Genomic DNA, 27,584 nt, shown 5'->3' on the forward strand with positions numbered 1-27,584 from the left:
ACAAGTTTTATTGTTAATGCTTGAGAGTTTTGCTTGGAATCTTTATAGAGGCCGGCCTGTGTGGCCTTGCGGTTCTAGGCGGTTCAGTATGGAACCGCGTGACTGCTACGGTCGCAGGTTCGAATCCTGCTTCGGGCATGGATGTGTGTGATGTCCTTAGGTAAGTTAGGTTTAAGTAGTTCTACGTGACTGATGACCACAGATGTTAAGTCCCATAGTGCTCAGAGCCATTTCTTAATAGAGCTCAGAGAGAAACACACGAAATTATCACCCATTACTTAAACTATTTGAAAAATGTGTCGGATTGATATTTTTGAAACCGCAAATTGATTAAGGAGACTAAAAATCAAATTATTATGCTAGTGAGCCTGACGACAGCTCCTAGAGAAGTGGCATGTCTTCGGAAAAATCTTCATCTTCAGGGTCCAGAACCATCTCTTCTGCTTCCGTATCGTCGTCCTCGTCTGATAGTCTTCCCCAATGCGAAGTTCCTCGCTGTGGCTTCGAACCTTGCCGTAGTTTCTTAGCGGAATGGGCGGAGAAATGCTCTTGATCGAGAACGATCTTTCCGTAGTTTCTCCTTTCGCACAGCTCCTTTATCCCATCATTCACCTAGAACAAGTATTAGCGTTACATTTGTTAGTGGCATTTTGTAGCAGTAAGTAACTTTCAACACCAGAAAACTCACTCGATCGAAAGGTATAACGGAATGAACACAAGGTCGAATCAGTCCTCTCTGATGCAGTTCAAATACTTTTGCTAGGATGGTCTGTACTTTTTTCGGGTGATTTTCTAGCCACGTTCCGACGTTCAAACCTGCTACCCTGTAGTTGTGACTGATTAACTCTACTGTACGTATGCGTTTGGTATCCCATGATGGTTTCGCAAATCCCCACGCTGTCGACCTGGGGTAACAAGCAGTGCTGTTTGAACCTGGAACAAATTCGGTATTTTTTATAAATTAATCTTACGAAATGCAATGATTTACTGTTACAGTTTTTGTAACTTTGACATGTTTTGTAAAAGTTTTTGATGAAGTTAACGGCAACGAACTGACTAACGAATAATTCCAGTTAATGAAAAGCATACAGGAGGTGTATAAAATTTTAAGAAACTATGTGTAGGAGAGACTGGTATTAACCTAATACGTAGAAATATGTTCAATGACTCTCCCATGTTTATGATGAGAACCAATATTAAAAGCAGTGTGTACACAAATGTATAAATAACAAAGGACTTTAAGTACTTACTTTAAAGAAATTATTCATTTCGGGTGTGTTGACAATAAGATGTTTAAAGCGACTGAAGTCAGGCCTTTCTGTCTAAAAGCATGGTGGAAAACGTTTTTGAATGGGTTAGCTAAGATTTCAGACGAGCGTAGGTATTAAGATCTGGAAGAATGTTGGTTCCTACAAAAACTGATTTTGCTTGGTAAGTAGGAATCCCGCCGTCAGAATTTTGCACAGAGCATATCTTGGTCATAGCTAACAGTTTAAGTATCACGAAAGAAGGTTGTATACATGGAAGAGGCCTGGAGACACTCGAACGTTTCAGACAGATTATATAATGGAAAGACAGATTTAGGAAACAGGTTTTTAAATTGTAAGACATTTCCAGGGGCAGATGTGTACTCTGACCACTATCTATTGGTAATGAACTGTATAGTAAAACTGAAGAAACTGCAAAGAGGTAGGAATGTAAGAAGATGGGACCTGGATAAACTGAAAGAACCAGAGGTTGTAGAGAGTTTCAGAGAGAACATTAGGAAACGATGGACAGGAACAGGGGAAAGAAATACGGTAGAAGAAAAATGGGTAGCTTTGGGAGATGAAATAGTGCAGGTTCAAATTGCTCTGAGCACTATGGGACTTAACTTCTAAGGTCATCAGTCCCATAAAACTTAGAACTACTTAAACCTAACTAACGTAAGGACTTCATACACATCCATGACCGAGGCAAGGTTCAAACCTGCGACCTTAGCGGTCACGCGGTTACGGACTGTAGCGCCTAGAACCGCTCGGCCACCATGGCCGGCAATATTGAAGGAAGCAGAGGATGAAGTAGGTAAAAATCTGAGGGCTGGTAGAAATCCTTGGGTAACTGAATAGATATTGAATTTAATTGATGAAAGGAGAAAGTATAAAAATGCAGTAAATGAAGCAGGCAATAAGAAATACAAAACGTCTCAAAAATGAGATCGACAGGAAGTGCAAAATTGCAAAGCAAGGATGGCTGGACGACAAATTTAAGGCTATAGAGGCATGTATCACTATGAGTAAGATAGTTACTGCCTACAGGAAAATTAAAGTGTCCTTTTGAGAAAGAGAATCATTTGTATGAATATCAAGAGCTCACGCGGAAAACCAGTTATAAGCAAAGGGAAGGCGGAAAGGTGGAAGGAGTATATAGAGTTTATTCAAGGGCGATGTACTTGAGGGCAATGTTATGGAAATGGAAAGGACGTAAGTGAAGGTGAAATGGGAGATACGATACTGCGTGAAGAGTTTGACAGAGCACTGAAAGACTTAAGTCGAAACAAAGCCCCGAGAGTAGACAACATTCCATTAGATCTACTGATAGCCTTGGGTGAGCCAGCTATGATAAACCATCTGGTGAGCAAGACGTGTGAGACAGGCGAAATACCCTCAGACTTCAAGAAGAATATAATCATTCCAATCCAAAAGAAAGCAGGTGTTGACAGATGTGAAAATTACCGAACTATCAGTTTAATGAATTATGGCTGCAAAATACTTACACGAATTCTATACAGACGAATGGAAAAACTGGAAGAAGCCGACCTTGAAGATCAGTTCGGATTCTGTAGAAATGTTTGAACACGTGAGGCAATACTGACCCTACGACTTATCTTAGAAGAAAGATTAAGGAAAGGCAAACCTACGTTTCTATCATTTGTAGACTTAGAGAAAGCTTTTGACAAGGTTGACTGGAATACTTCATTTCAAATTCTGAAGATGGCAGGGTTTAAATACAGGGAGTGAAAGGCTATTTACAATTTGTACAAGAACCAAATGACAGTTTTAAGAATCGAGGGGCATAAAGGGAAGTAGCGGTTGGGAAGGGACTGAGACAGGGTTATAGCCTATCCCCGATGTTATTCAATTTGTATATTGAGCAAGCAGTAAATAAACAAAAGGTAAGTTTGGAGTAGGAATTAAAATCCATGGAGAAGAAATAAAAACTTTGTGGTTCGCCGATGAGATTGTAATTCTGTCAGACAACAAGAGACCTGGAAGAGCAGCTGAACTGAATGAACAGCGTCTTGAACGCAGGGTATAAGATGAACAACAAAAGCAAAACGAGGATAATGGAATGTAGTCCAAATAAATCAGGTTATGCTAAGAGATTAGATCAGGAAATGAGACACTTGAAGCAGTAAAGGTGTTTTGCCATTTGGGGAGCAAAATAACTGATGATTGTCGAAATAGAGAGGTTATAACATGTAAACTAGCTATGTTAAGGAAAGTGTTTCTGAATAATTGAAATTTGTTAACATCGAGTACAGATTTAAATGTCAGGAAGTCTTTTAGAAAAGTATTTATATGGAGGGTAGCCATGTATGGAAGTGAGACATGGACGATAAATAGTTTGGATAAGAAGAGAATAGAAGCTATCGAAACGTGGTGCTACAGAAGAATAGTGAAGATTAGAGGGGTAGATCACATAACTAATGAGGAGGTATTGCGTAGAATTGGTTAGAAGAGGAGTTTGTGGCACAACTTGACAAGAAGAAGGGACCAGTTGGTAGGACATGTTCTGAGGCATCAAGGGATCACCAATTTAGTGATGGAGGGAAGCGTGGATGGTAAAAATCGTAGAGGGAGACCAAGAGGTGAGTACACTAAACAGATTCAGAAGTAGGTTGCAGTAGGTACTGGGAGATGAAGCTTGCACAGGATAGAGTAGCATGGAGAGCTGCATCAAACGCGTCTCTGGACTGAAGACCACAACAACAACGCAAGTAGGAATGAAATTACTGAGGAAATAAGTCTAGAGCGTTTCCTCTGAGGCTCTCCATAAGTAAAAGGTTGGAAATATTTCACGCTGGTAACAGTCTCATTTCACACTGTTTTATTATTCTGGTTCAGTTTATTTCCTTTCGGCACCACAACTCTGTTGTGGACTACTTTCGCATTTACTGCTTGTGGTAAACAGAGTTAACGCCCAAGAAACATCAATGAAGTCATGAAAAGCTGCAGCTCAGAAACGTGTCGGGTTGAAGCAGGAGAATAAAATTTCACTGGAGAAGGCGTATTACTATACCTGTGGGGTAAGTAAGCAACAGTGGCTAAAAGAATCTCTCTAACCTAAATGTAATGAAGTACACCACATGTAAAGATATCACAACTCCCAAAACAATATTGGCACAAAAACGTGATTATAGTACATGGGCACGAAGACAAAACAGCCAGACAATGTTTTAAGACTGTGTGTTTGCCAAGAACTGGGAACAGTGAACCAACATTTTCGAAACGGTTGCCCTAGCTCCCAGTCTGCTGATACATTTACAGATACACTGAGTTTTCCTGGAAATTTTTTCACCCAGTGTGAACGCCAGTAGGGTATGACGTGCACAAGACTACCTCTAACCTGGGCACGCTACTGACTATGAACGCTGTGGAATATTACAAGATGGAACAACTGTTAGTTGATCCTGTGTACCGCAACCTGGAAAACGATTCGACGAGAAGAGTCGTTCGGAAAGCAAAATATTTGATATTAGACCCCAGAACGGATAGCTCTATTACAAAAAATCTAACGCCCCATTAAGTGTCTGACCCAGAATGGACTACCCAATATACACAAAGAACATGCTTCCTTTGAGATCTATAGTGAGTAGGATTAAAAACTGAGCTTTTAGCAAGTCTTTTCTGGGAAACTGACATCTAGTTCGAAAAATAATAGTTTTGTAGAAGATTCTGAACATTTTCTAGAAATTATACGCACGGTGTAGAAATTCGCAAGTGACCTTTCTGTAAAATTCGATGTGACATCGTTATTTACTGACTTGACAGCATCAGACACTATGAAGACCGTAAGGGAGAAATTTGCTGCAGATGATGATGACTTCTTTTATGTCCTCGATGGCACCATTTCAAATACAGCGGTTAATTCTATTCAGTCTGACGGTCTTTCTATGGGCTCACCGTCGTCGCCAATTATAGTTGGCGTTCTTGTGGAAAAGTTTGAGCAACGGGCCTTAAGTAGTGCTGTTTTAAAGCCTTCCTATTGGCTCCGCTGTTGGATGACTGTTTTATATGACCACACAACGAAGAACAGCTTTATGGGTTCCAGTTTCTTAAATAGAATTCACCTCAAAATCTACTTTACCTTGGAGGCTGAAGTGAGTCGGTCTTCCGTTCCTAGCTGTGAAGGTACTTAGAAGACCTGGCAACACTCGAGCGTACAGTACTGACACAAACAGTTACTTAGACGCCGCTTCGCACCACCACCTAGCCCAGAAGCAAGCAGTGCTCAACGTTCGGTCTTCACGTGCCTTCCATATCAGCGATAACACCTTGAAATGAAGGCCAAGGGCTATTAGTTTGTACATAAACAAGGCTTTGAAGAGGAATTTGAATAACGCTAATAATAATGACTAGGAACTGCCTTCTCAGTTATCTGACTGTTTCTGTGGTCTGACCGTATAATCAGAATTGTAAGGAAAAACGTTATTCACTCCTCTTTAGTGAGAATAGAGGATTTTTGCGACAGAAAAACAGATGCACCTGACTACATCCACACTGCAGGCGTGTATGGAATGTCGCTGCGGCAAAGTGTATATACACGAAACGGGGAGGACTGTTACAGAATATATTAAAGAACACTCATCACGTAAGTGCAGATTTAGAACACAAACACCACACTTTGCTACATAAATCTGACATCTGCGTTAGCGGTTCACCACGGAAACAGCAGTCTTGACACCGATTTCAATCATGTTCATGTGCTGGCTAAGGAAACCGACATTTATAGAATAAAATGTCCAAGAAGCGATTGAAATTTGTAAGGACGCATGTAACTTTAGTAGAAGGGATAGGCTTACGGCATCGTGGATCCCCACATTCAAAGAAGTGAATACGTGGTCACAGCGTGCGACCAATAGAAGCAACGCCCTGAAGGCCACGCCTGGGGATAATATTTTGGATAAACATTCCCTCCCTCCTCCCTCCCCCTCTTACTCTACCAGTTTCGGTTCTAGCCAATAACGACGGCCCGTCGGTAGTAGCAGCAGGATGATTTTTAACAGGTACCTCTACAGCAAAACTGCGGGAAAAACTTTCTAACCAATGACCGTGGTCCATCAGTGGTAGCCGTAAGAGTTGTACCCAGTAATCGCATTTCTCCAGGAGAAGTGCGGGAAACTACTTAAGTGAACGCAATGCTGGTCTCTGGAAGTTTTTAGACAACAGTGGAACCCACAAGATGCTAAAGACACCAGCAGCCGGGTCAAATCGTCAAAATGGACGCAGCCTGACACTCCAGAAGTTTTTAACAATTTCTCTATATTGGAGGCATTACCTCACATTTACCCACATTTAATGAGCGCTGGTATTAATTACACCATGTTTAAACTGACCAAATATTTCTCAGTTTTCTTACCATCGCCCAACAACGCTCTTTCCTGTACAAAACTGCGTGTCTAACAAGCTCTCTTAGTGCCGCTAACCCTGTTTGACAAATGACTGACTTACACTACTGGTCATTAAAATTGCTACACCACGAAGATGACTTGCTACAGACGCGAAATTTAACCGACAGGAAGAAGATACTGTGATATAAAAATGATTAGCTTTTCAGAGCATTCACACAAGGCTGGCGCCGGTGGTGACACCTACAACGTGCTGACATGAGGAAAGTTTCCAACCGATTTCTCAAACAGAAACAGCAGTTTATCGGCGTTGACTGGTTAAACGTTGTTGTGATGCCTCGTAAGGAGGAGAAATGCGTACCATCACGTTTCCGACTTTGATAAATGTCGGATTGTAGCCTATAGCGATTGCGGTTTACCGTATCGCGACATTGCTGCTCGCGTTGGTCAAGATCTAATTATTGTTAACAGAATTTGGATTTGGTGGCTTCAGGAGGGTACTACAGAAAACCGTGCTGGATCCAACGGCTTCGTGTTACTAGCAGTCGACATGACAGGCATCTTATCCGCATGGCTGTAAAGGAACGTGCAGCCGCGTCCCGATCCCTGAGTCGATGACCTTTGCAGCAGCATGGACTATCAGCTCTGAGACCATGGCTGTTGTTACCCTTGACGTCACAGAAGGAGCGCCTACGATGGTGTACTCAACGATGAACCTGGGTGCACGAATGGCAAAACGTCATTTTTTCGGATGAATCCAGGTTCTGTTTACAGCATCATGATGGTCGCATCCGTGTTTGGCGACATTGCGGTGAACGCACATTGGAAGCGTTTATTCATCATCGCCATACTGGCGTATCACCCGGCGTGATGGTGTGGGTTGCCATTGGTTACACGCCTCGGTCATCTCTTGTTCGCATTGACTGCACTTTGAACTGTGGGAGTTACGTCTCAGATGTGTTACGACCCGTGGCTCTACCCTTCATTCCATCTCTGTGAAACCCTACATTTCAGCAGGATAATGCACGACCGCATGTTGCACGTCCTATACGGGCCTTTCTGGATACAGAAAATGTTCGACAGCTGCCCTGGCCAGTACATTCTCCCGTTCGCTCACCAATTGATAACGTCTGGTCAATGGTGGACGAGCAACTGGCTTGTCACAATACGCCAGTCACTACTCTTGATGAAGTGGTATGGTGTTTAATCTGCATGGAAAGCTGTACCTGCACACGCCAACCAAGCTCTGATTCAATGCCCAGGCGTTTTAAGGCCGTTATTACGGCCACAGGTGGTTGTTCTTGGTACTGATTTCTTAGGATCTATGCACCCAAATTGCGTGAAAATGTAATCACATGTCATTTCTAGTATAATATATTTGTCCAATGTATACCCGTTTGTCATCTGCATTTCTTCTTGGTGTAGCAATTTTAATGGCCAGAAGTGTATATTGAAGGAAGATCTTGCAGTGATCCCTCGGGGTGATAATATTGCTTCCGTGGAACATTCTCCGCTCAGTATGACGTACCGGTTTATGTTAGTAAAACATTTTTTTGATGATACTCAAATGACGTTGTGGTTCTAAACACTTTCGACTAATCTGTCAATTGCGGCTATCATCCAAACATTTTCGATTGGAGTGAATTTTTCCTAGAAATTTCCTGGCACAGCAAGCTACGCTAATGGGTATGTGACTGCGGTGTTGGGCCCATTTCAACTGTTATCAATTTCTTGCAAGTCTAAGAGCAACGCGTACTTTTCGGTAAAGCTACCAGCAATAGGTGCTTACTAAAGGATAGACGTAACTGCTATTACGCAGTTACGTCGCAGAGATGTCCTTGTACGATGTCTGCTTTGGAACCTCAAAATTTTGAGAAAATATACTTCCTAGTGGCCTTCTCTCTGTTACCTTTCAATAAGGCAAGTATATTCTCGAATTGTAATTACGAAGTGCCTTCAGAATACTCATCCACGGCTGACATAGCTTTAACTACAATATTTTTATATTTCAGCTACAAATTTCCTCAGATTTGTAATGCAGGAGATTATCGAATCCAAATATAGATGTTACTACTACTCAAACGTCACTGTATTGTGTCTTAAGGGTCCATTCTCATTCAGCCTATAAACTTAGTGATAAGTAAACGTAAACCTTTTTGCACCCTTTGTTGATTCTTGGGCAACAGTGATTTAAGAAATCATTAAGCCTCCCCATCGAGGTATTATTTGCTCTGACCAAAGTGATGTGTGCCCATGACGGAAGCCCTGCCGTCTACAAATGGTATCTGAAATCAAACAACGATTACTTCAATCTACAGAATATTGCGCATGGATTGTTACTACAGTTTTTGAAATCTGAGACTATATAATTGAGGGAGTTTGAAACAAAGATACTTCTGTCGTGGTTCACATTTTTTGCAATGACTAATGAATTAATTAAAATTAGCCTAATTCTACTCGTGTACATCCATGAGTAGCTCAGCTCTATTCCACAGAGAGATCTTTGTTACTTTGCGCTCAATCTCTTCTGTCAGCTTGAAACACACTATCTCAAGCTGACTGAATGGACTGCGGTCCCACTAATAAAAATCTCTGAAATGTGGCTGAATTACTCCTCGTGCTTGTTCGGAAGGAGTAATAGGCTGATTAATTTTAATTTATTCTTTAGTTATTGCAGAAAACGTGATCAAAAACACGAGAAAACAACATCTTTGTTTGAAAGATACACAATATTTTTTTCCAAATTTCGAAGGACTGTGCTACTGCTCCGTGAGCAACGTCCTACGGATTAAAGAAATTGTTTGATTTTAGGCAAGTTTCGCTGACTGTGGGACCTACGTTAGGGGCACACCTCAGTTTGAACAGATCAACTAAGTCCACAGATGGGGGCTTAGTTACGTTGAAAAAATCAAACTTATCCAAGAATAGATGTGTGCGGAAGGATACGTTTATTTCTTCATCATTTTTCCAAAAAACGATAACGATCTGTTCAACAGGCCAATTGAATTGACCCTTACTCCTATGTTGTCCCATTTTCCTATTATCACCCGTTTCGCTTATACCTGAGCTTCAGGACGTTCGTAACAGGAAAGTAACGAATTAGTGACTTACGGACGCAAATACGACAGATATGAATGTCATTTGAGTGCGAAAACAGGGATCAAGGCAAAAATGTATGTTGTGATAAACATGAAAGACATACCAGCTGCTTTGAATTTTCTCCCATTGACTGTGTATCACATTCCAGATTTTGCTTCAGATTTACCAACGCAAATCATCTGTCTGAGAAGGAGATTTCTGGGTGATTAGGTGAAGGAAGTGAGTTTCGTTTTAGGCACACCGAGTGGCGCAGGGACAGTTGATGTATCTCCACTCGCTGGAAAGTGTTAACTGCAGATTTAAACGTTATTGACACTCTGGGATGTGTGTCAGAAATCCTAATTATGTAGTTTCAACGAGCGGGTGCAATGGAAACTTTGCCACGTGGACTCCATTTAGGAAGGAGGGCGGGCTGTTCGAGATATTGAACAGGATGCTCTTTGAAGTCATTCGATTTAGGAATGGTTTTTCTGTTTCCCATTTTTGTATTAGACGGGTGATGCCAAGCGAAGGGGGATTTGCATGTCTCCCAAGAGGTAATTTATTTAATAAGGCTTGTTATGGACACCTCTGGTATTCGACCAGGAAAAAATTTAGAAAATTCTAGCATGAGATAAATGAAGTAGTTAAAACTTTTACATCTGCAATCAGGCTATTTCAATAGTGGCAACCGCTTCGAGAGTATGTCTTACTTGCAAACATTATGCTTCCGTGATAGTGAAGTTTCATTGGTGAATCGATCATCGCAATTATGCCCATAAGACAATCAACTTGTGCTGTTCACATACAATATCATAGAAATAATCAGAGTTAACTAGTTGAATTAAAATTGTCGACTTCTACTGGAGCAACGTTTTCACGTGAGGTATTTAGTGAGATTTGTTGCTGGAGTGGAAATTTGACAGGAAGCACGTAGAGAGTTACCCTACATGTGTTCTCTGCTGAAAAACTGTCCCTCATTCTTCAGGATAGAATCCTAAGATGTTTTCTTTACTAACAAGTTGGTATATCACAGGTGACAATCTGCGAGGATATTCTAAACGATACAAATTTTAACAATATTTAGTCACCAAGACGATCAATATTTAGCCTGATTTGTACAAACATTGTGGAAAGAGTACAGTTATAGGTAAATCCAGCAGCAAGCTTCGATTTTATTGGTTAAACACAAGGATTCAATTTTCATTATTGGATTTTCCGGAACATGGCACACGTAGTTCTCTTATCTTCAAGATAGTGATTGCAGCTTTAGGAAATGTGAAGTGTCTTTCAGGCCAAATTAATGTTTATAGTAGTGAAGTAAGTTGGCTGTTTTTGCCAAGAAAAATGAAGTACAGTGTGTGTATCAACGTTATGCTATAATGAGAAATAGCACTAAATTTTATTGCGATTGCTGGAAGACCAGAATCTATCTTCGGTCCGTCCTTGCCTAGCTGGGTTTTCTTTTGGGGGGGGGGGGGGGAAGGAAGGAAGGGCGGGCGGTGGGAGACGGGCTGCACAGGACGAAACAAAGTCACGATCCGGAAGTGTTGCATCCACAAGTAGAGACGTCCACCGAGAACGTTTTATGATCTAGGTGGCAGATTAGTAACAGAAAAAGCAAGAGGGCTAAAAACGTAATGGACATCTTGCAATAATAGAAGCAAGGGCAGAGAAACAGGGAGGTCGGCAGGTGGGCAACACCAGGGCTCTTCATGAACAGGAAACGTCCCACCCCTGGCCCATTAGTCAAGAGCGCCAATAAGGAGGTATACTAAATCTAAACGCGATTAGAAAGGAGTTAAGGAGGGATGAAAGAATAGCTGGTTGAGGAGGTAGAGTTGGGGAAGCCCAGACAGCTTACAGTGGGAGAAGCCACATCCCAATCACAGTGCCTCTACTCCAGAGGTAGGTTGAGGCCGTGTAACAGAAGCAACAAAGTTTCGCAGGGAAGCCTCTGCGTAGAGTTCATTGTTTATTACGCATGTAATCCATGATCTTAGAATGTATAGTCTGTTTAGAGTTTTCGATTAATAGTGCGAGTAATTTTTTTTCGAGATCCTAAGGATAGAGCAGTTGCCCGCCAATAGGCTCTCCTGATCGCCCTCGACACACATGGATCGTAAATTTTCTTTCAATTGGCGTCACGGTTTGTGGAATTTCAGAAATTGGAATTATCTGAGTATTTAGTCACACATACAGTCACACGTATCAAAGTTACGTAGAATCCAATGCATGTCATACTTACCAATATTTATCAGCGTCCCGCATGGCTTAAGCAATTTACAACATTTTTCAGTATCCTTTCCACCGTTACTGTTTACCATGATATCTACGCCTTCAGGGTAAAACTGCAGCATTCTTTCGACGTAGTTTTCTTCTGGGCAATAGACGCACTTCACTCCAAGAGTCATCAAATCATCATGTTTCATTTCTGAAGCGGTCCCAAAGACTTCGACATCAGGTACAGTTCGACACAGCTGGACCAAAGCCGTACCAACGCCACCTGCAAACAACGCTTGTCAGTTAAGTAATGGTGGAGCGGAAAATATTCCGAAAGTCTTTGGCTATAACAATAATCAAGTTAACGGTGCAGTTAGAAATCCGGAAAATGAATTTGTTACTAGCAAACTGATTTCTCACTAAGCAGCAGAGTTAAGTGGACAGGTTACAAAGAAATGGCCATTTAACTAGGTACACTTATTAGCGTATTCTATTCTTTTAAAGCATAAAATTAAACGGGGAAAAATAACAGACACAGGGGCGCGTTGACACGAAATGGAAAATTTTGTGGGACCATGTCTCAACGTGTAGTGCAACACAGAATGTAAGGAAATACAGACGTGTTACGACAAATGGTTTGGAGGGAAAATCAGCCTTCGTACAGATTTGACAAAGTATGATAAGTAGAGTGCTAACCGATGATCATCCATACTTACTAAAATATTATAATTTGTTTATTTCAAATTTTTCAGTAAATGGTTCGTTTATTACTTGCAGATGTAAGAACTGAGGTACATAAACTTTTTGGTATAGTGAATCTAAATTATGACCCTATTTAGCCAAGAGATTACATATATATATAAAGCTGTGCGTTATTTGGTACGTACGTCCCTTGTATGCCGTTTCTTCATCTACAAATAAAAATGCTTTGACAATTACTTACAAATTTTTCAACTATAAACTTTCGCGAAATAAAGTTTGTGTTCTGGTTATTTCATACAATACTATTAGCGGTTTATGATATTGAAAACTAACATTTGTACCGAATTGGAGCTATAAATTCTGCAGTCCTCTAAGCATTGCCTTACGCACCTCAATAAGCAGGTTTATAAAATCACGAACCTTCATTTTAAGATCGATGTGAACTTGTTACCTCCGTCGTATAATTTCAGCAAATACTGGATATAATCTGTAATTTCATTTGATGACTGCATTAAGTGATGACATTTAACGAGGTAAAATGTCAAATTGTAGCTTGGAGACGGTAAATGACAAATGTAGACGGTACAGGTGTCAACTAATAAAAAAGATTTCTAGTAATGAATATTCTCAGTTGAAGCGGTGCGAACAGACGACGATATCTGAAAATGCCAACAGTCAGAACGTTTACTCCTCAACATCGTTTTGAAATCAACATTTCAAAAATCAGAGGAATGCTTAATCAGTTCTTTAGGTCAGGCTGTTCTAGATAAAAGTAAAACCCAACATCGTCGATATGGTCCTGATGTTAGGAGGTAGTATGAATAGTGTACTACGTAATGGGGTGTGATTAGTATCGTGTGTCATATTGGGAAATGAACACTTTAGTACTAGCCTTTTACTTTTAATAACTTCCTTGTAAAAGAATATTTTACATTAGAGAGAAACCAAATGGAGTAGTTCTGCTTGAAAGAGACTTGCCCAGTATTCAGAAGGGTGGAAGCTCCAGTTATCTAGCCATCCTTATCTAAAGGTTTGTGGTCTGCCTAAATTACTCTAGAAAAATGCTGGGACAGTTTCTAGTGTAAGAATAAGGCCGACCACATCACTGTGAAACCAGTGATGTAACTGCCAGTATATATTAATTGAAGAACTGTAAGAGCATGACGTGTTCAACGTCCTTGTAAAAGTTATTTAACACTCCACCAGCCATAAACCAAGAAGAACATTCGGATATTAGTGATCAAAATTTCTTCAAATAACAGGATACGAACCAGCGTTTCCTATTCAGCTATGTCTGGGGGGTCATATAAATGGACAAGAAATTTCTCTACGCTGAAGTTTAGAACAGATTGTTGCACTTTTGAGGGCTGAAGATAAACGAGATGCCGGTTGTATTTTTGGAGAATTTAACAAAATGAACGAATAAAATTATGCGACAAAACTGTAAAACTGTTTATCACTCCGTATTTCACATACAAGCTTAAAGAGAAATTTATGCAAGTAAATTATTTCTTGGGCAAAGTCCTTTTTAATCAGTCAGCAAATACATGCTGAACTTTAAATAGGCGAATGGTGTAATAAAATGCGTGAAAGGTTCTAAAAGTAGATTGAAATTGTGTAACGTGTCTGTTTATTTAAAAATGATTCCTACTATTGTTTATATATTAATTTGTAGAACTAATAACGCGAAAATGTACTTTGGATTGATCCTGATTTGTAGATTAAAGCTGCTAAATGAAGTAATTCTGTTACAAAGTTAATATACTGTAAAACTAATCTTTAACACCACTTTTATACCTGCGATGGACTGCATGAAAACTCGGTCTTTCGGCTTTAAGTGGCCAATTTCAAACAAGCAGAGGTGTGCCACTACGAAGTTAAGGCCCAGGGCGACTGCATCCGTGAGAGGGAGGTCTTCCGGCAACCGGAAGCAGTGTTTGCGAGGGACGTGGACAATTCTGCTGAAGAGACCGCCTTGCATTTTCAGGCACAGCACTTTCTCTCCTCCCTGAAAAAACAGAAACTACAAACGACTGCTCATGTTCAGTATTGTGATTTCCACGACGAATTATGGAATCCACCTTAAGATCTTTGACGTCTCCTCCCACGCGAGTGACATAACCAGAGCATTCACTTCCCATAACGACTGGAAACTTCTCATTTCTTATAATACCCAGCCGTAAGTAGTTGTCCGTGAAGCTGAGGCCGCAGTAATGGACCACCACCTCGACGTGGTCGTCTCTGAGAGTCATCTCCGTGGCGCTCTGCTCGACCTGGAAACAGATCCAAACAGTTTATAAACATAAAATGTGAAAGTAGGTAGGTTATTGACGTGCACGTAAACTTAGCACTGTTGATTTGAGATTTTCTTTTTACAAATGCCATTGTTTGTTGGATTTCGTGACTTCACCTTACACGGCTGTAGAAGCTGCGACAACAATAGAATCGTTTGTGGACACAAGTTGAGTTTCCTGAAGTTTATCTCATTTCGGGAGAACATTACGTTGGCCATGGACGTGACATCTGCAGATCTGAGGTTGCAGGGATTATCTTTTTACATCCAAATCTGGTAAGACTCCTGAGCATCGTTTCAACGCATTTGACAGTTTGATGGTCAAATAAGTTGCAGATTGTAAACGTTCATTTCCTCTGACTATGGTTTAAAATTTTAGTCATCGCATCTTGGTGGTAGATTATGGAGAATAATCTGAAGTATGACACGAGACTACTATTTTGAAGCTAACGGAATCTACAGCTTCTTAAGTCAGCTAACCGCGATACCAATCTTTAGGTACATATAACTGAAGATTTCACGTTACTCTTAATTAATACAAGCTGTATGAGAAAATATTTTCATCCTAGTCAAACAAGAAACAAGTGTCTAAACATTTATTCCTGATTCGGTGCACCTCCACTAAAACAATGTGTTATTAAAGGACATCATCTATACACCATGAGCTACACTAGAAATATTTATTTGCGAAAATCGCTTTCCGAGACTATAAATCATCAGCAGTGGCATTCGATACAGAGGTACAAACACCTGTATGTACATAGATTTTTTTTTTGAAATGACAGTCTCATACATAGTAACAGTAATGTCCTAGTGGTATGCGCGGAACAGCATGCTTACCTTTAGTGTTCCAAAATGCCGCGCATATGAAACGGGATGAAAATATCCGGTCCAGCATTTTGGATAGCCCTTGTGTTAGGCACATTGAGCAAATCAGTTGATGGTTCTTTTACTTCATTCTACGGTGGACTTTTGAGGGCTTATTGAGGCACCATTAGTTCATTGTAAGTAAAACTTTATAAATGTTTGTAAATTTTTTGATCGGGGAAAAGTATGTAATCCTTGTGAGCTTTGGGAAAGTGGATTCTACAAACAATTGTTGAATGTTTCTAGCGGTAGTTACGTGCAAATGTTTCTCGGCAGCCGTGTAAGGGATTCGACGCCGAGGGAGCCTTAAGAGTTTGACATTGCGCGGATCAAAATATAACCAGCGAATATACTTGCGGGTTATGCATCCATCGCCACTGACCACTTACAGCTACAAGAATAAACGTGATCGCGGTACAACGTAGAGCATATCATGGCCTAGAAAGCTTATCATGGGTGTCCAAGTCGGATGGGCACCGTGATTTCGAGTATACAATTGTCACGTAAGTGATTAGGAAAGTCTGTTCATAGGAAGAAGGCAAAGACAGACCACCTCCAATAGGAAAGTTTATTACAGCACCACTGTGGTGAGCGGCCCAACCTTCGGGTTGAGAGCTTTATTGTAGTAACGTCTTATTTCATAACATGGCAAGGAAATGTGACTAATTGTAGTTCACGTTGAAAGCATTGGAGGAATGCCGGCAGTGATATATTGAACATACCAAATATGAATCACATTTCTTTCGAAAGGATGGAAACACAGCTGCACCGATGCTTGATACTGGGTTGTTTTGAACAGTGTGCTCGAAGAAAGACTATAAAAATTAGTACAAATGTACGAGTTCTTTCAGACAGAGCGCAGCGTTATACAAAGCAGCAACCTTAATTGCCGATCTGCATGAAGTATTGCAACAGGTCACACGAACACTTTTTCCTTATTCCTTAACGTGACAGTGTGGGTTAGTGGAAAAAGTGATCAAATATTAAATGTTAGCATATATGAAAATTGTCGATTTGGAGAAGGCAGTTAACTAAATCTGATTCGCTGATATTCATACAATCAGCGGTTTCAGATGTGAGCTATTGCCACTATCCTATTAATGCTGCAGCACCAGAAATAACTTAGCGCACAGCAGCATTCTGATAGTAAAAAGATTATCTTCTCCAGATCGATAGTTACGTCTTATCTCACTAGAAATGCCAGTTGGGATAAAGAGGAAATTATGGCCCTGACGAAGCTATTGAACGGTCGTGTATTCTATAGAATTCTCCAGTATATAGAGGAAGATAGATCGGAAAGTGCCTATAGCCGTCGAAGAAGACTTTAGTGACTTCCATAATTGAAGCCGTTGCTGTTTAGCAGACTTTTCAAATATATTTTTGAAAAATGTATCCTTTCTATAACATGGGTATCAAGACAATTTATATTTGTTTATTTCTAGCAGTACTACTTTTAACAAAGGTTTTTGGAAACTATTACCGAGTTCTGTATTTCCAACTCTAGGAGAAAAAATTACCACCAGTCTTTGGTGAAATTATTTGTGAAGAGGCGAACAACATTAAAATCTGGCAATAGGTCTTTATATAGAAAGGTTGACAGTGAGAGCAAGTCTATTTCCTTCTGTGCAGAAAAACATGTCTATTTCAATTTCGAAACGTATGCACTATATCATACAAGTCGTATGTATGGACTCGCTTTCGTTATTACGATACCTTGTGGAATAGACGTATGAATATTTTATTCTAGGCGGTCGCTTACCTTTATCCTGCTGAGGTCCCCGTGACCACTCAGTGTGACTGACTGAATCATCCTGGTAGAACATGTTGCACGATCCTGAAAAGTGAATCAAAGATTATTCCTAGTTTCAATATGCTTACCACAATGTTCTATTAGTATGATGCGAACTTCAGTTCTTTCAAACCATTACAACTATTGTTAGCTGTTCATAAGGCGTTTAATTTCACTCTGCAATGAATTTCACCCGTGACAAGTCCATTTTATTTATCAAATAAAGTACCGAATTTCCTATCTGTATGGTACAGAAACGTAGGCAGGAATTTAGCTGTTGCTGCAAACAGCTAACTTACCGTTCTCAATTCGAGGTATTCGGATTTATGATACATAACAGTTGATAGTGAAAGTAGTTTGAATCTTTGTTCATTAACTGTTCCTAAAGATACAATAACAAACAATATTTTTTGGAAATAATCTGCAGTTAATAGAGCACGAGTGAAATCTAAGTACAACTGTCGCAAAAATAACTAAGATCGTAACAGTCTTGTTCACCTTAAAAATGTCAGCTACTACGTTTTATTTTACTACAGTGGAACATGCAAGTTACAACTGCTAGACTTTCCTTTCGAGGAAGTATCTCATACTTTGGAAACAATCCATTAGGTTCTGGAATAGCCACTTCACTATGTCAGTCACGATAGACTTAGGAGCTCATGCCAACTGCTTAATGCATTTTGAAAAATCTGATACTATAAACCGATGTCAAAAAGAAAGCACGTTTGGGATCTGAGTGAAAGTCAAGTGAATCAGCCGGAATACCACGCCCAAGTGCAGATCACTGATACTGAAAGGAACCAATAGCATACGAGTTGCACTGTTTTTTAGGATACGACTTCTTTAATTCCATAGAGAAACTGCATGGAGAAGAGCAGCAACTGAGTGACAATGTAACTAATCCATTATAGCTCAAGTTACAAGAAAAATTCAAAACCGTAGGAGAACTTGACGGAATTTTTCAACAGCAATATAAATCATCAGGAATAATGTTTTAGGTAGTAGAGATTCGTGACTACCCTGTTAGAACCAGTTTGAGTTGGCAGATTCTCCCTTATGTTCTTTCTTTCACAGCACTTCATTTACGACCTTGAGGCTTCTTATCTTCGAGTCTTATATGTACGAAGGGTTCTTTCGGCTTGTAGTTAAATGATTTCTCTTCGCATGAAGGAACTAGTTTAACTGATGTTAAAAATGAGAAATGGTCTGTAATCTAACTGCAAGACTGGTTCCCCATCCGAATAAGTAATCCTTACCTCAGTCCAATTGGGCATTTTTATAACCTGCGGTCTTATCTGCAGACCATCTGGTGTATCTATAGTACCACAATCACAGAGTCTGAACGGTAGCACAACTTGGGAATATAATTAGTTCCACAGATTAAACACACAAACGGACCGATGACCTCAGCTTTTTGGTCCCATAAGACCTTACCACAAATTTCCCAAATACACAATATGTGGGACGTGTCAAAGAAAACGCAGAACTCATTAAATCAAAATAATTATTTATATCGTTACATACTGGCCAATTTAAGGACTTTCCTTCAAAAAATGACTGGTCAAGAATTTCTCATTAGTGTAGATGGATGTGGTAAGGGAAAACTTATTCTACATTCGAAAACACTTATTTCAGACATTTTATTTCCATGGGGACACTGCCAAAGTGTGTTGTGACTGATTATTGGACACCTTTCAGAGCCAACGTTAGGTTCTCTGAATGGTAACGCACATCATTTTTTCCTTCTCGTGTTGTGAATATCTCTTACTCTCAAACTTGGGATTGTTGATAAATATCTGAAGTGAAAAATGTATACTGTTAGGCGGTTGTTAATGTTTAAAGAGAGACCTGCAAGACGTGAGTGTGTCAACAGTGCACAATTCTTATTTCTTTTTTGGTACAATGATTACTTGTGCCTAAGCGAGGAACTACCCCAGAATATTACAGCGTAAGCGGATAGCTTCTCCAGTCTGTCGCATCCGTCCATCCTGTGAATGACTTCTCACTATATCCGAGTGACTTGAGTAAGACATCTGGCAGGTGTGTCAGGTAGCATGATGAAGCTGTCCTTGAATAGTACCCAGATCTAAATCTACACCGACATCCACGCTCGCGGACCAACGTGAAATTCATGGCAGTTAGTACTTCCCATTATACTCTACATTTGGGCTACTTACCATTAAATTTGAGTACGCAAAGCATGAATACGTCTATGCATGTAATAGTGTCGTATTTGCGGACCCTATCGAGCCATACGAACGGCATTTCCTTGGATCCCTACTTAATACTTTTTCTTTAATCTTTGGCAGTAGGCTTGCGCGAGATTTTGGGGGTATTGATAAGAAATATGGAGTGGGACGTTTATGTGAAATTGTTAGGGAAGGCGAAAGGAATACTTATATGAACGGTTCTAGGAAAACCGAATGGTTATACAGAGGTAGTCGCATACAAGGAGCTAGAGCGACTGACCCTGTTATTCCAGTGTCTGGAGTTATTGTGAAGTAGCCATGACTAACAGATACCGAACGAATTAAGACGCGTTGGTAGAATCCTAAAAAGTTTTTCTCGCACATGCTAAACTGACAAATGCTCGGGGAACCCGAATGAGATTCCCTATCACTGGAAGGACGACAACATAGCGCTTGTGAAACCCTGTTGGATAAATACAGAGATCTTGTGTCTGAAGAATATTGCGACTATCTTGCTGTTACGTCTCGCATATAGAATGTGAGAATATGGCATCAGGGCACGTCCTGAGGGATACACTCATTTTCTCCTCGCTCAATACGCGTTCGTAATATAAAAGAAAGTCTACAACATTGATGCGATGTTCCCTCCCCACCGTGCACTGAGTATATGTAATCGAGGTAGGTATGTACGAAAACAACGTCCGCTTTAGATCGATCGTCTTTTCCCAGCATTGTACCAAGTAACTAGTTTGTCTATTAATGAGCGTATATCATTCCTGTCCATGACCCTACACAATGTTACCCCCAGGTATTTTTTGGGGGTTTTATATTACATACAGTTGCATTTTACTGAGTCCATAATTTTATGTTTATAATCATTTAAACCAAATTGCGAAACTGAACCGCTTTTGAATCTAATCAAAGTTTGACAATATTCGTGCAGCTGTTTTTAGATAGTATAGCATTACACACAACTGCATCATCTGAAAAGTCTGAGGTTCGTGTTAAAATTGTCTGCCAAGTCAGTAATATACAACGTTAATGGTTAGGATCCCAACACTTTTCTGAGACTCGCCTGGCGTTACTTCATCTGTCAACGTCAGATTTCCTATCTTCTGAACTCCATCTGAAACGTCCCCTTTGAACAATTAGTGAATTTTTGTGCTGATAAACCTCTTACATTATTTGATTTTCAAACAGCTGAGCAGAACTGAACGTACTCAGACATTTATTTCTCTCTTTACTTATTCTGATCAACACTAAACTGAAACAATATTTTTAGCGCAACGCAATCTTTCAAAAATCCCTACAAAAGAATGGCCCTGACTAACAATAACTTATACACTTCATGAATCACGTATCTCAAAAAATCTTCGTTACTCGAACTACTGCAATACAGCGTGCGCCAATACTGCCAGCTGAATAAAAGATTCTTACTACTGAAGGCACTAACTACTGATAGGCATTGTCAACAAATGAAATATTTTGATAAAGAACAAACAATGTATTTACTTTAATAATGTTCAAAAATCACATACGTGTCACTTCATGATATCCAATAATACAAATTTACTCCTTCTGATGGACACGTCCAGATCGTCCGCTCTCAAAGTTCTGCCATGTCTCCCCACATCCACCACTGTTGGCGGCTCACCAACTGCGCAACGCTACGCGCTATTAACATTCAACTACCCAACATTACCATAGAGAATATTTCAACAATGCCAACCAGCCACAGACTTCACACAGCACAGTCAGTGATTTTCATACAGAGCGCTACGTGACGTTACCAACATAAAAACCTAAACAGCCTACTTACACATCCACCCATCCGTCCATCACTACGATAATAGGCATCGTTCTTCCTACATACGCTCATCCCACTCACGAGTCTCGTTTGACACCCTCACAACTTTTGTGAAGTATTTGTGTGATACCGTCAAAAATTCTCCGAAGTCAAATACTGCAGCCACATGACTACGTTGATCCACGGCTTTCAGTATCTCATGAAAACAGCAGGAAGTGCGTTTCGTATGATCAGACGTTGTGGCCAAGCAAGAGGCCCCTACCAGTGATTTATGTCGTACGAGTTTCGCTCTGTGGTACCAACATAAATATGACGATTGGTTTTAGTGTACAATGGCCTCTGCTTATTCATTCAATCTGTCACTGAACTACGTTCAACTGAGATGGCGAATCTTTTTGCAACCAGTTGCAGTAGTAGCATATCAGGTAAAATTTGACGAATTGTTTTGCGGGACCTGTTTAAACTTTTTGCAGTAATAACCGGAGTTAACATAAATGAACTGTTCAACACTATTTTCAGTTTCTCGAAGCACAGTGACCACATCAGATCCAAGCTAAGCCCGAGACATTTATTTTTCAATATTATCCCAAATCCGAACAACGTGCTAAGATGTGGATAATAATGGTAGCTGAATTTGGAAGGAAGTAACAACTCTAAATAAACGCGAACGACGCTGAGGCTTTCCTGTGTAAGCAGCGGATCTAGCCTGACTTCTATCTACTGTTTAACGGGGGTGAGGAACGAGCTGTTTGCCCCTAGTGACCTGTAAGAGTACTAGCCACTCGTCTTATCTTCTATTTGTGTAGACGAAGTTTTACGTTAGTTTGCTGTGGACTTCCGCACCACGAATTTGTCATCTTGCCTCAGTATTTCGGACATACCGGGATCTTACCACACATTTTATACCTAAAGATATCACCAAATTGCTGGTCGTGGAAGGTTACAGTGCATTTTCTGCGTCATCACAGCTCGTCATGTAATCTAAATTCTAAGGCTAGGGGTGAATAGATGTTTTAAGTTACTATAAGTCCTTGAGGCACAGTATAAGACTTCTTGTGAACAATATTGGCCTAAGTTTTAGAAAGACTTGCGACCACGCTAGTAGCAAGTTAAGAATTCTCGGTAAAGGTGCAGCATAGGGCCAGTGGCATACGTACATGTTGTCAGCGCTTGCCGTGAGGTATGACGAGGACAAAGGAAGGGTTGTGTCAGCTGTTTCTGTTTCGGAGCAAATGAGAAAGCAGCTGGCAAACGACGTGCTTCGGAATAAAGGGCGAAACAGTACTGTAAACTAAGATTGTAATTTAATTGCTCCTTGTTCGAGTCTCAACTATTTACACTGTGCTAGTATCTGCAAACCAAGGACAGCGTCCCAACTCGTGATATATTCTGGAAAGCTGTGAATTATTTATTGATGGTACGAAATTTATCTGCTTCAGCAAATGTATCTGGATCAGTTGCAATTAAAAATCAGGGAGAAGATACAGTAGGTTGGGTTGGGTTATTTGGGGAAAGAGACGAAACTGCAAGGTCATCGGTCTCATCGGATTAGGGGAGGGGGAAGGAATTCGGCCGTGCCCTTTCGAAGGAACCATCCCGGCAAATGCCTGAATCGATTTAGGGAAATCACGGAAAATCTAAATCAGGATGACCGGACGCGGGATTGAACCGTCGTTCTCCCGAATGCGAGTCCAGTATATACAGTAGGTGGATAAATGTTTATTAGTATCTCGAACGTGCGACTTTATTAATAATAAATATTTATCGACTCTCTCCCGTGATTTAATTAAAAAACATTGACCCACTTAGTGTGTTCATGCAGATCGATTGTATAGTCATTTCACCACCACATTTTACGTATTTTCCTGTTTCCGGAATTAATCCATGAAACATTCAGCAAGGACGGCGTCAGCATACAGAAACAAATCACTCGCTGCCATGATCACAAAATATTTCTCTCGAAAGTCAGTAACATACCGAAGCGAACAAAACAATGGTTTCAATTTCGGCGCTGGAAATACCATACATCTCCTCTCTTCTTGCCTCATTGGTTATGTCAAAGAGTCATCCCATTGGATACGCGAACTGACGCGTTGCCAACCTGCGATGAACTAAGCACCGCCGTGATTGCCGCTGACCCTGATGTAGACTTCAGCCGAATTCTCTGACCAAGCTATAGGCACATTACGACATTATTATAGACAAAAATTTTGTATTTATTGAGTCGGATAGGTGGTGTGTAATTTCCAAACAATTGAATAAGTGTAATTTAAAGCTTCACAAAAATAGTGTAACTCACCCTTAAATCATGTTTCTAATGACACCGTCATCATGCAGGTCTTTCAAGCTTATTGATTTTTTAAAAACAGCTAGTCTAATTTTGCGGAGATCTATTTCAGAAAAATTATGGTCAAACAGAAGCAAGGAAAAACAGAAATAGGCAACACAAGTAAACCCTTCGAAAAGTCTAAAACCTACGATACCCTCATGGAACAAGAAGTAAAACGGCGTAGTAATACCAAAGCATATTTTGTTTTTAAGCTTTTCTTTTCCTGATGAACACACATTGCAAATGGTTCTCCCATATGAACAGTTCTGTATCCGTCTCACTCCGAAGTACAGGTCAACCTACTCTCCGGCCCCATCTCTTGGTTGGGCTCTGCCGCGAAAGCACTAACTACATCTGCATATCGATGATGCGACCCGATCACGGGGTGATTATATTTTGTAATCGAAAAGCTGTGTGAGTTCATATCTCACTGTAGCAAGCCAGATTTTCAGTATGCTGATATTTCACTAATAGAGAAAATTCATTTATTTTACCAGTCTTACACAAATCGTTCATAAATGTGTGGTCTATATCTCCGCAACTCATCGACTGTTTATACGCAAGACGCTGCCGACTGAAGCATGCTTAACGTTCAAGATACGTTATCTGGCAGTCCTCTCCAAAATATTTTAACTGTACAACTCATCTCTACCGCCTACGTTAGTACGTAACTCTGCATTACCCATACCACAAAGTTATTACGGAGAATTACAGTGCAACAATTTGTATACGAAATAATTTTCCAGATTTGTTGTAAGTCGATTGTGCAGATAAGTACAAATCCTCCGCGATTGAAGAAAGAGTTTCATACATATTAGAAACATCGCAGATTCATCTTGCTAAATCTTCAAGTAAATTATTCACAGTTAACACTTGTGATTTAGAGGAACTTTGTAAGACAAATCCAGTACACAGGAAGAATAACATTCCATCATAATTTCTTAAATCATTGGCGGAAGTGACAAAACTATTATTCACGTCAGTGTCGAATGTGTGAGACTGGCGATATACTACCAGATTTACCGAAACCACACAATTACCAAGTTTGTAAAAGCCACCAAGTGCGAGAATTATCACTCAATCAGCTTAGACAAGAATATACAGAAGAATGGAATAGAAAACTGAGGATCTGAAAGATGGTCAGTTTAGCTTTAGGGAAGTTGAAGGCACCAGAGACGCAATTGTGACGTCCGGTTCATAAGGGAAGACTGAAGAAAACCTTCAACACTGTAGAATGGTGCAAGATGTTCGAAATTATGAGAAAATAGGGGTGAGCTATAGAGAGACTAATAAGATAAAACATGGACAAGAACGAAGAGGGAATAATAAGACTGGATGACAAAGAACGAAGTGCTCTGATTAGAAATCGTGTAAACAGGGATATAGTTATTCGTCCCTGGTGTTCAGACTACGTCGAAGAAGCGATGACGGAAATAAAAAAAGGTTCAAGAGCGGGACTAAATAAGAGAAGGACATCAGTTATGATTCGCTGATGACACTGCTATCCTCCAAGCAAGTGAAGGTTCAAATGGCTCTGAGCACTATCGAACTTAACATCTGAGGTCGTCAGTCCCCTAGAACTTAGAAGTACCTAAACCTAACTAACCTAAGACACATCCATGCCCGACGCAGGATTCGAACCTGCGACCGTAGCGGACGCGCGGTTCCAGACTGAAGCGCCTAGAACCGCTCGGCCACAATGAAGGATTACAGAATCTGTTGAACAGACTAATAAGTACAGAATACGGATTGAGCGTAAATTGAAGAACGACGAAAGTAAGGGGAAGTAGTAGAAATGGGAACAGATAAATTCGGAATTGGTCATCATGAAGTAGATGAAGTTAAGGAATTCAGGTCTTAATTTGAGGAAGAAATCTTTGAAAACGTACGTTTGGAGCACAGCATTGTAAGGCAGTGAGGTATGGACTTTGGGGAATCGCAGAAAGTGAATCTAAGCATATGAAATGAGGTGCTACAAAAGCATGTTGAATCAGGTGGAGTGTTAAGGAATGAGCAGGTTCTTCCGAGATTCAGAAAGTAAGATGTGGGGAACACCGACAAGGAGGAGGGACAGAATGCTAGGACATCTTTTACAGTATCTGGGACTGGGATACGTCCAGAAAATAATTGACTAAGTTTGCAAGCACTACGAAGAGATGACAAGGTGGACGCAGGAGAGGAATTCTTTGGGAACAGCATCAAACCAGTAAGAACATTTATGAAAAATGTAACACTAGAATAAATTTACTTTGCTTAACTTCTTACCACAGCCGGTGCAGTGAACTGAAGAGGGAACCGACCCATGACTGCAGGGCAGTGGCTGCAAGAGAGAATATTATTAGCTGCGGGTGCAGTTTAAACAGTGATTTAATACCATACGATACAACTAGGATATTTTAATCGAGAGATTTACTTACTTATTTATTCGTCCATAAACCATTTGCTAGGGCAGTATCGGACAGGTGAGAAACAAAAAGAATTAACACATACGTATAAAATATTTACGTATTACGATAGGGTGAGGATAGTCAGGACATTACGACATAATTTAAGAAATATTGAAACTTCTATACGATCCGTCTCCTTAAAATCTTATCACAATGGAGAACAAACCACGAAAATGCAATATGCACAAAATACGGGTGATAAAAGTTATGGTTATACTCTAAGTCACATTGCCTTTCCCGAAGTTCAACCAGACTGCCACCTTCCAGTCTAACGCAAACGTCCGACCAGGCTAAAGATCAGTTTGCAGATTTCCAACAGTCCATCCCCCCCCCCCTCCCATATATATATTGATCTTGTTCTCATCTATCTCAGGTTGCGCGTGTACGACTTCATATGCAACAACACTACTAAATTCCGTTCAATTATAGGTTCATTCATGTGTCCCATTATTTACGTAACGCTTTAGACTAAGTTACCTAACCAAATTAACAGTCATTCTGAATCTTTCCACTGTTAATGTGGAAAGTTTTGTTCACAGATTAGGATACTTGCACACTGCAGTTATGTGGGAAAAAGTCCATCGAGGCAGTGTTTCAAATATAATGAGTAACTCAGAACGTGGCTATTATAGACACTTAATGAACAGCAAACACACTCATCGTGCTCTAAAGCTTGGCACCTGCCAGTTGTATTGGAGTCAACTGAGAGAAGTAAGCTGAATACCAATGTTCATACGAATGCTAACAAACAACTATCGGGAATTACAATGTTTTCTGCATGAAGTAAATATTGCTACCCTTGTGACCTTAAATTTCAGTACCTTTAATTATAACAATTGGGCGTTGCTGACAGCGCAGTTGAGCCCCTTCCTATCAAACAACCACCACCACCACCACCACCACCACCACCACCATAATCATCGCTATGAAGCAATCCCTGTAATCCAACGGAAAATTATTTAAAAAATAAAATTTGGTGATGGAGCTGCATAAACAGATTAGCGCACACGCTTTCTGTGTCTCCTGACACGTGCTTACGCGGAACTAACTCAGTTTCATGTTTTCACTTGCAGTAAAGTCAAAGTATCTCTCAGAAATTAATATCAGAACACAATCCTTTCTTACACTAAATACTCAATATAGGATTCCCACAATTTTTTACAAACGACAGACAGGCTGTTACACCTATTTATTATATTATTAAACTTACCACAGCAGCGAGAACTTCGACTAAGCAGTGCGAGATAGTC

General features: G+C 40.3%; 1 protein-coding gene across 1 annotated transcript; it reads right to left on the reverse strand.

The window, feature by feature from the left end:
- Positions 1-263: 263 nt before the first annotated feature.
- LOC126188843 (synaptic vesicle membrane protein VAT-1 homolog) lies at positions 264-27,584 on the reverse strand. Its single transcript, XM_049930462.1, has 8 exons — positions 27,545-27,584; positions 26,153-26,207; positions 17,533-17,607; positions 14,695-14,886; positions 14,411-14,621; positions 11,937-12,194; positions 689-933; positions 264-612 (listed from the first exon to the last, which is right to left on the reverse strand). The coding sequence occupies exons 2-8, from the start codon at positions 26,189-26,191 to the stop codon at positions 382-384; spliced, it is 1,251 nt and encodes a 416-aa protein (XP_049786419.1). The 5' UTR covers positions 26,192-26,207; positions 27,545-27,584; the 3' UTR covers positions 264-381.

The sequence above is a fragment of the Schistocerca cancellata genome, chromosome 5, assembly GCF_023864275.1.
Source record: "Schistocerca cancellata isolate TAMUIC-IGC-003103 chromosome 5, iqSchCanc2.1, whole genome shotgun sequence".
Classification (NCBI taxonomy): Eukaryota; Metazoa; Arthropoda; class Insecta; order Orthoptera; family Acrididae; genus Schistocerca; species Schistocerca cancellata.

Excerpts from the sequence above, each read along its gene's own strand:
- LOC126188843 (XM_049930462.1), bottom strand. The coding sequence starts at position 26,191 with ATGGGTCGGTTCCCTCTTCAGTTCACTGCACCGGCTGTG. Across the intron at positions 934-11,936 it reads CGGGACGCTGATAAATATTG|GTTCAAACAGCACTGCTTGT; the intron begins GTAAGTATGACA and ends AATTTGTTCCAG. Across the intron at positions 613-688 it reads CCGTTATACCTTTCGATCGA|GTGAATGATGGGATAAAGGA; the intron begins GTGAGTTTTCTG and ends TACTTGTTCTAG.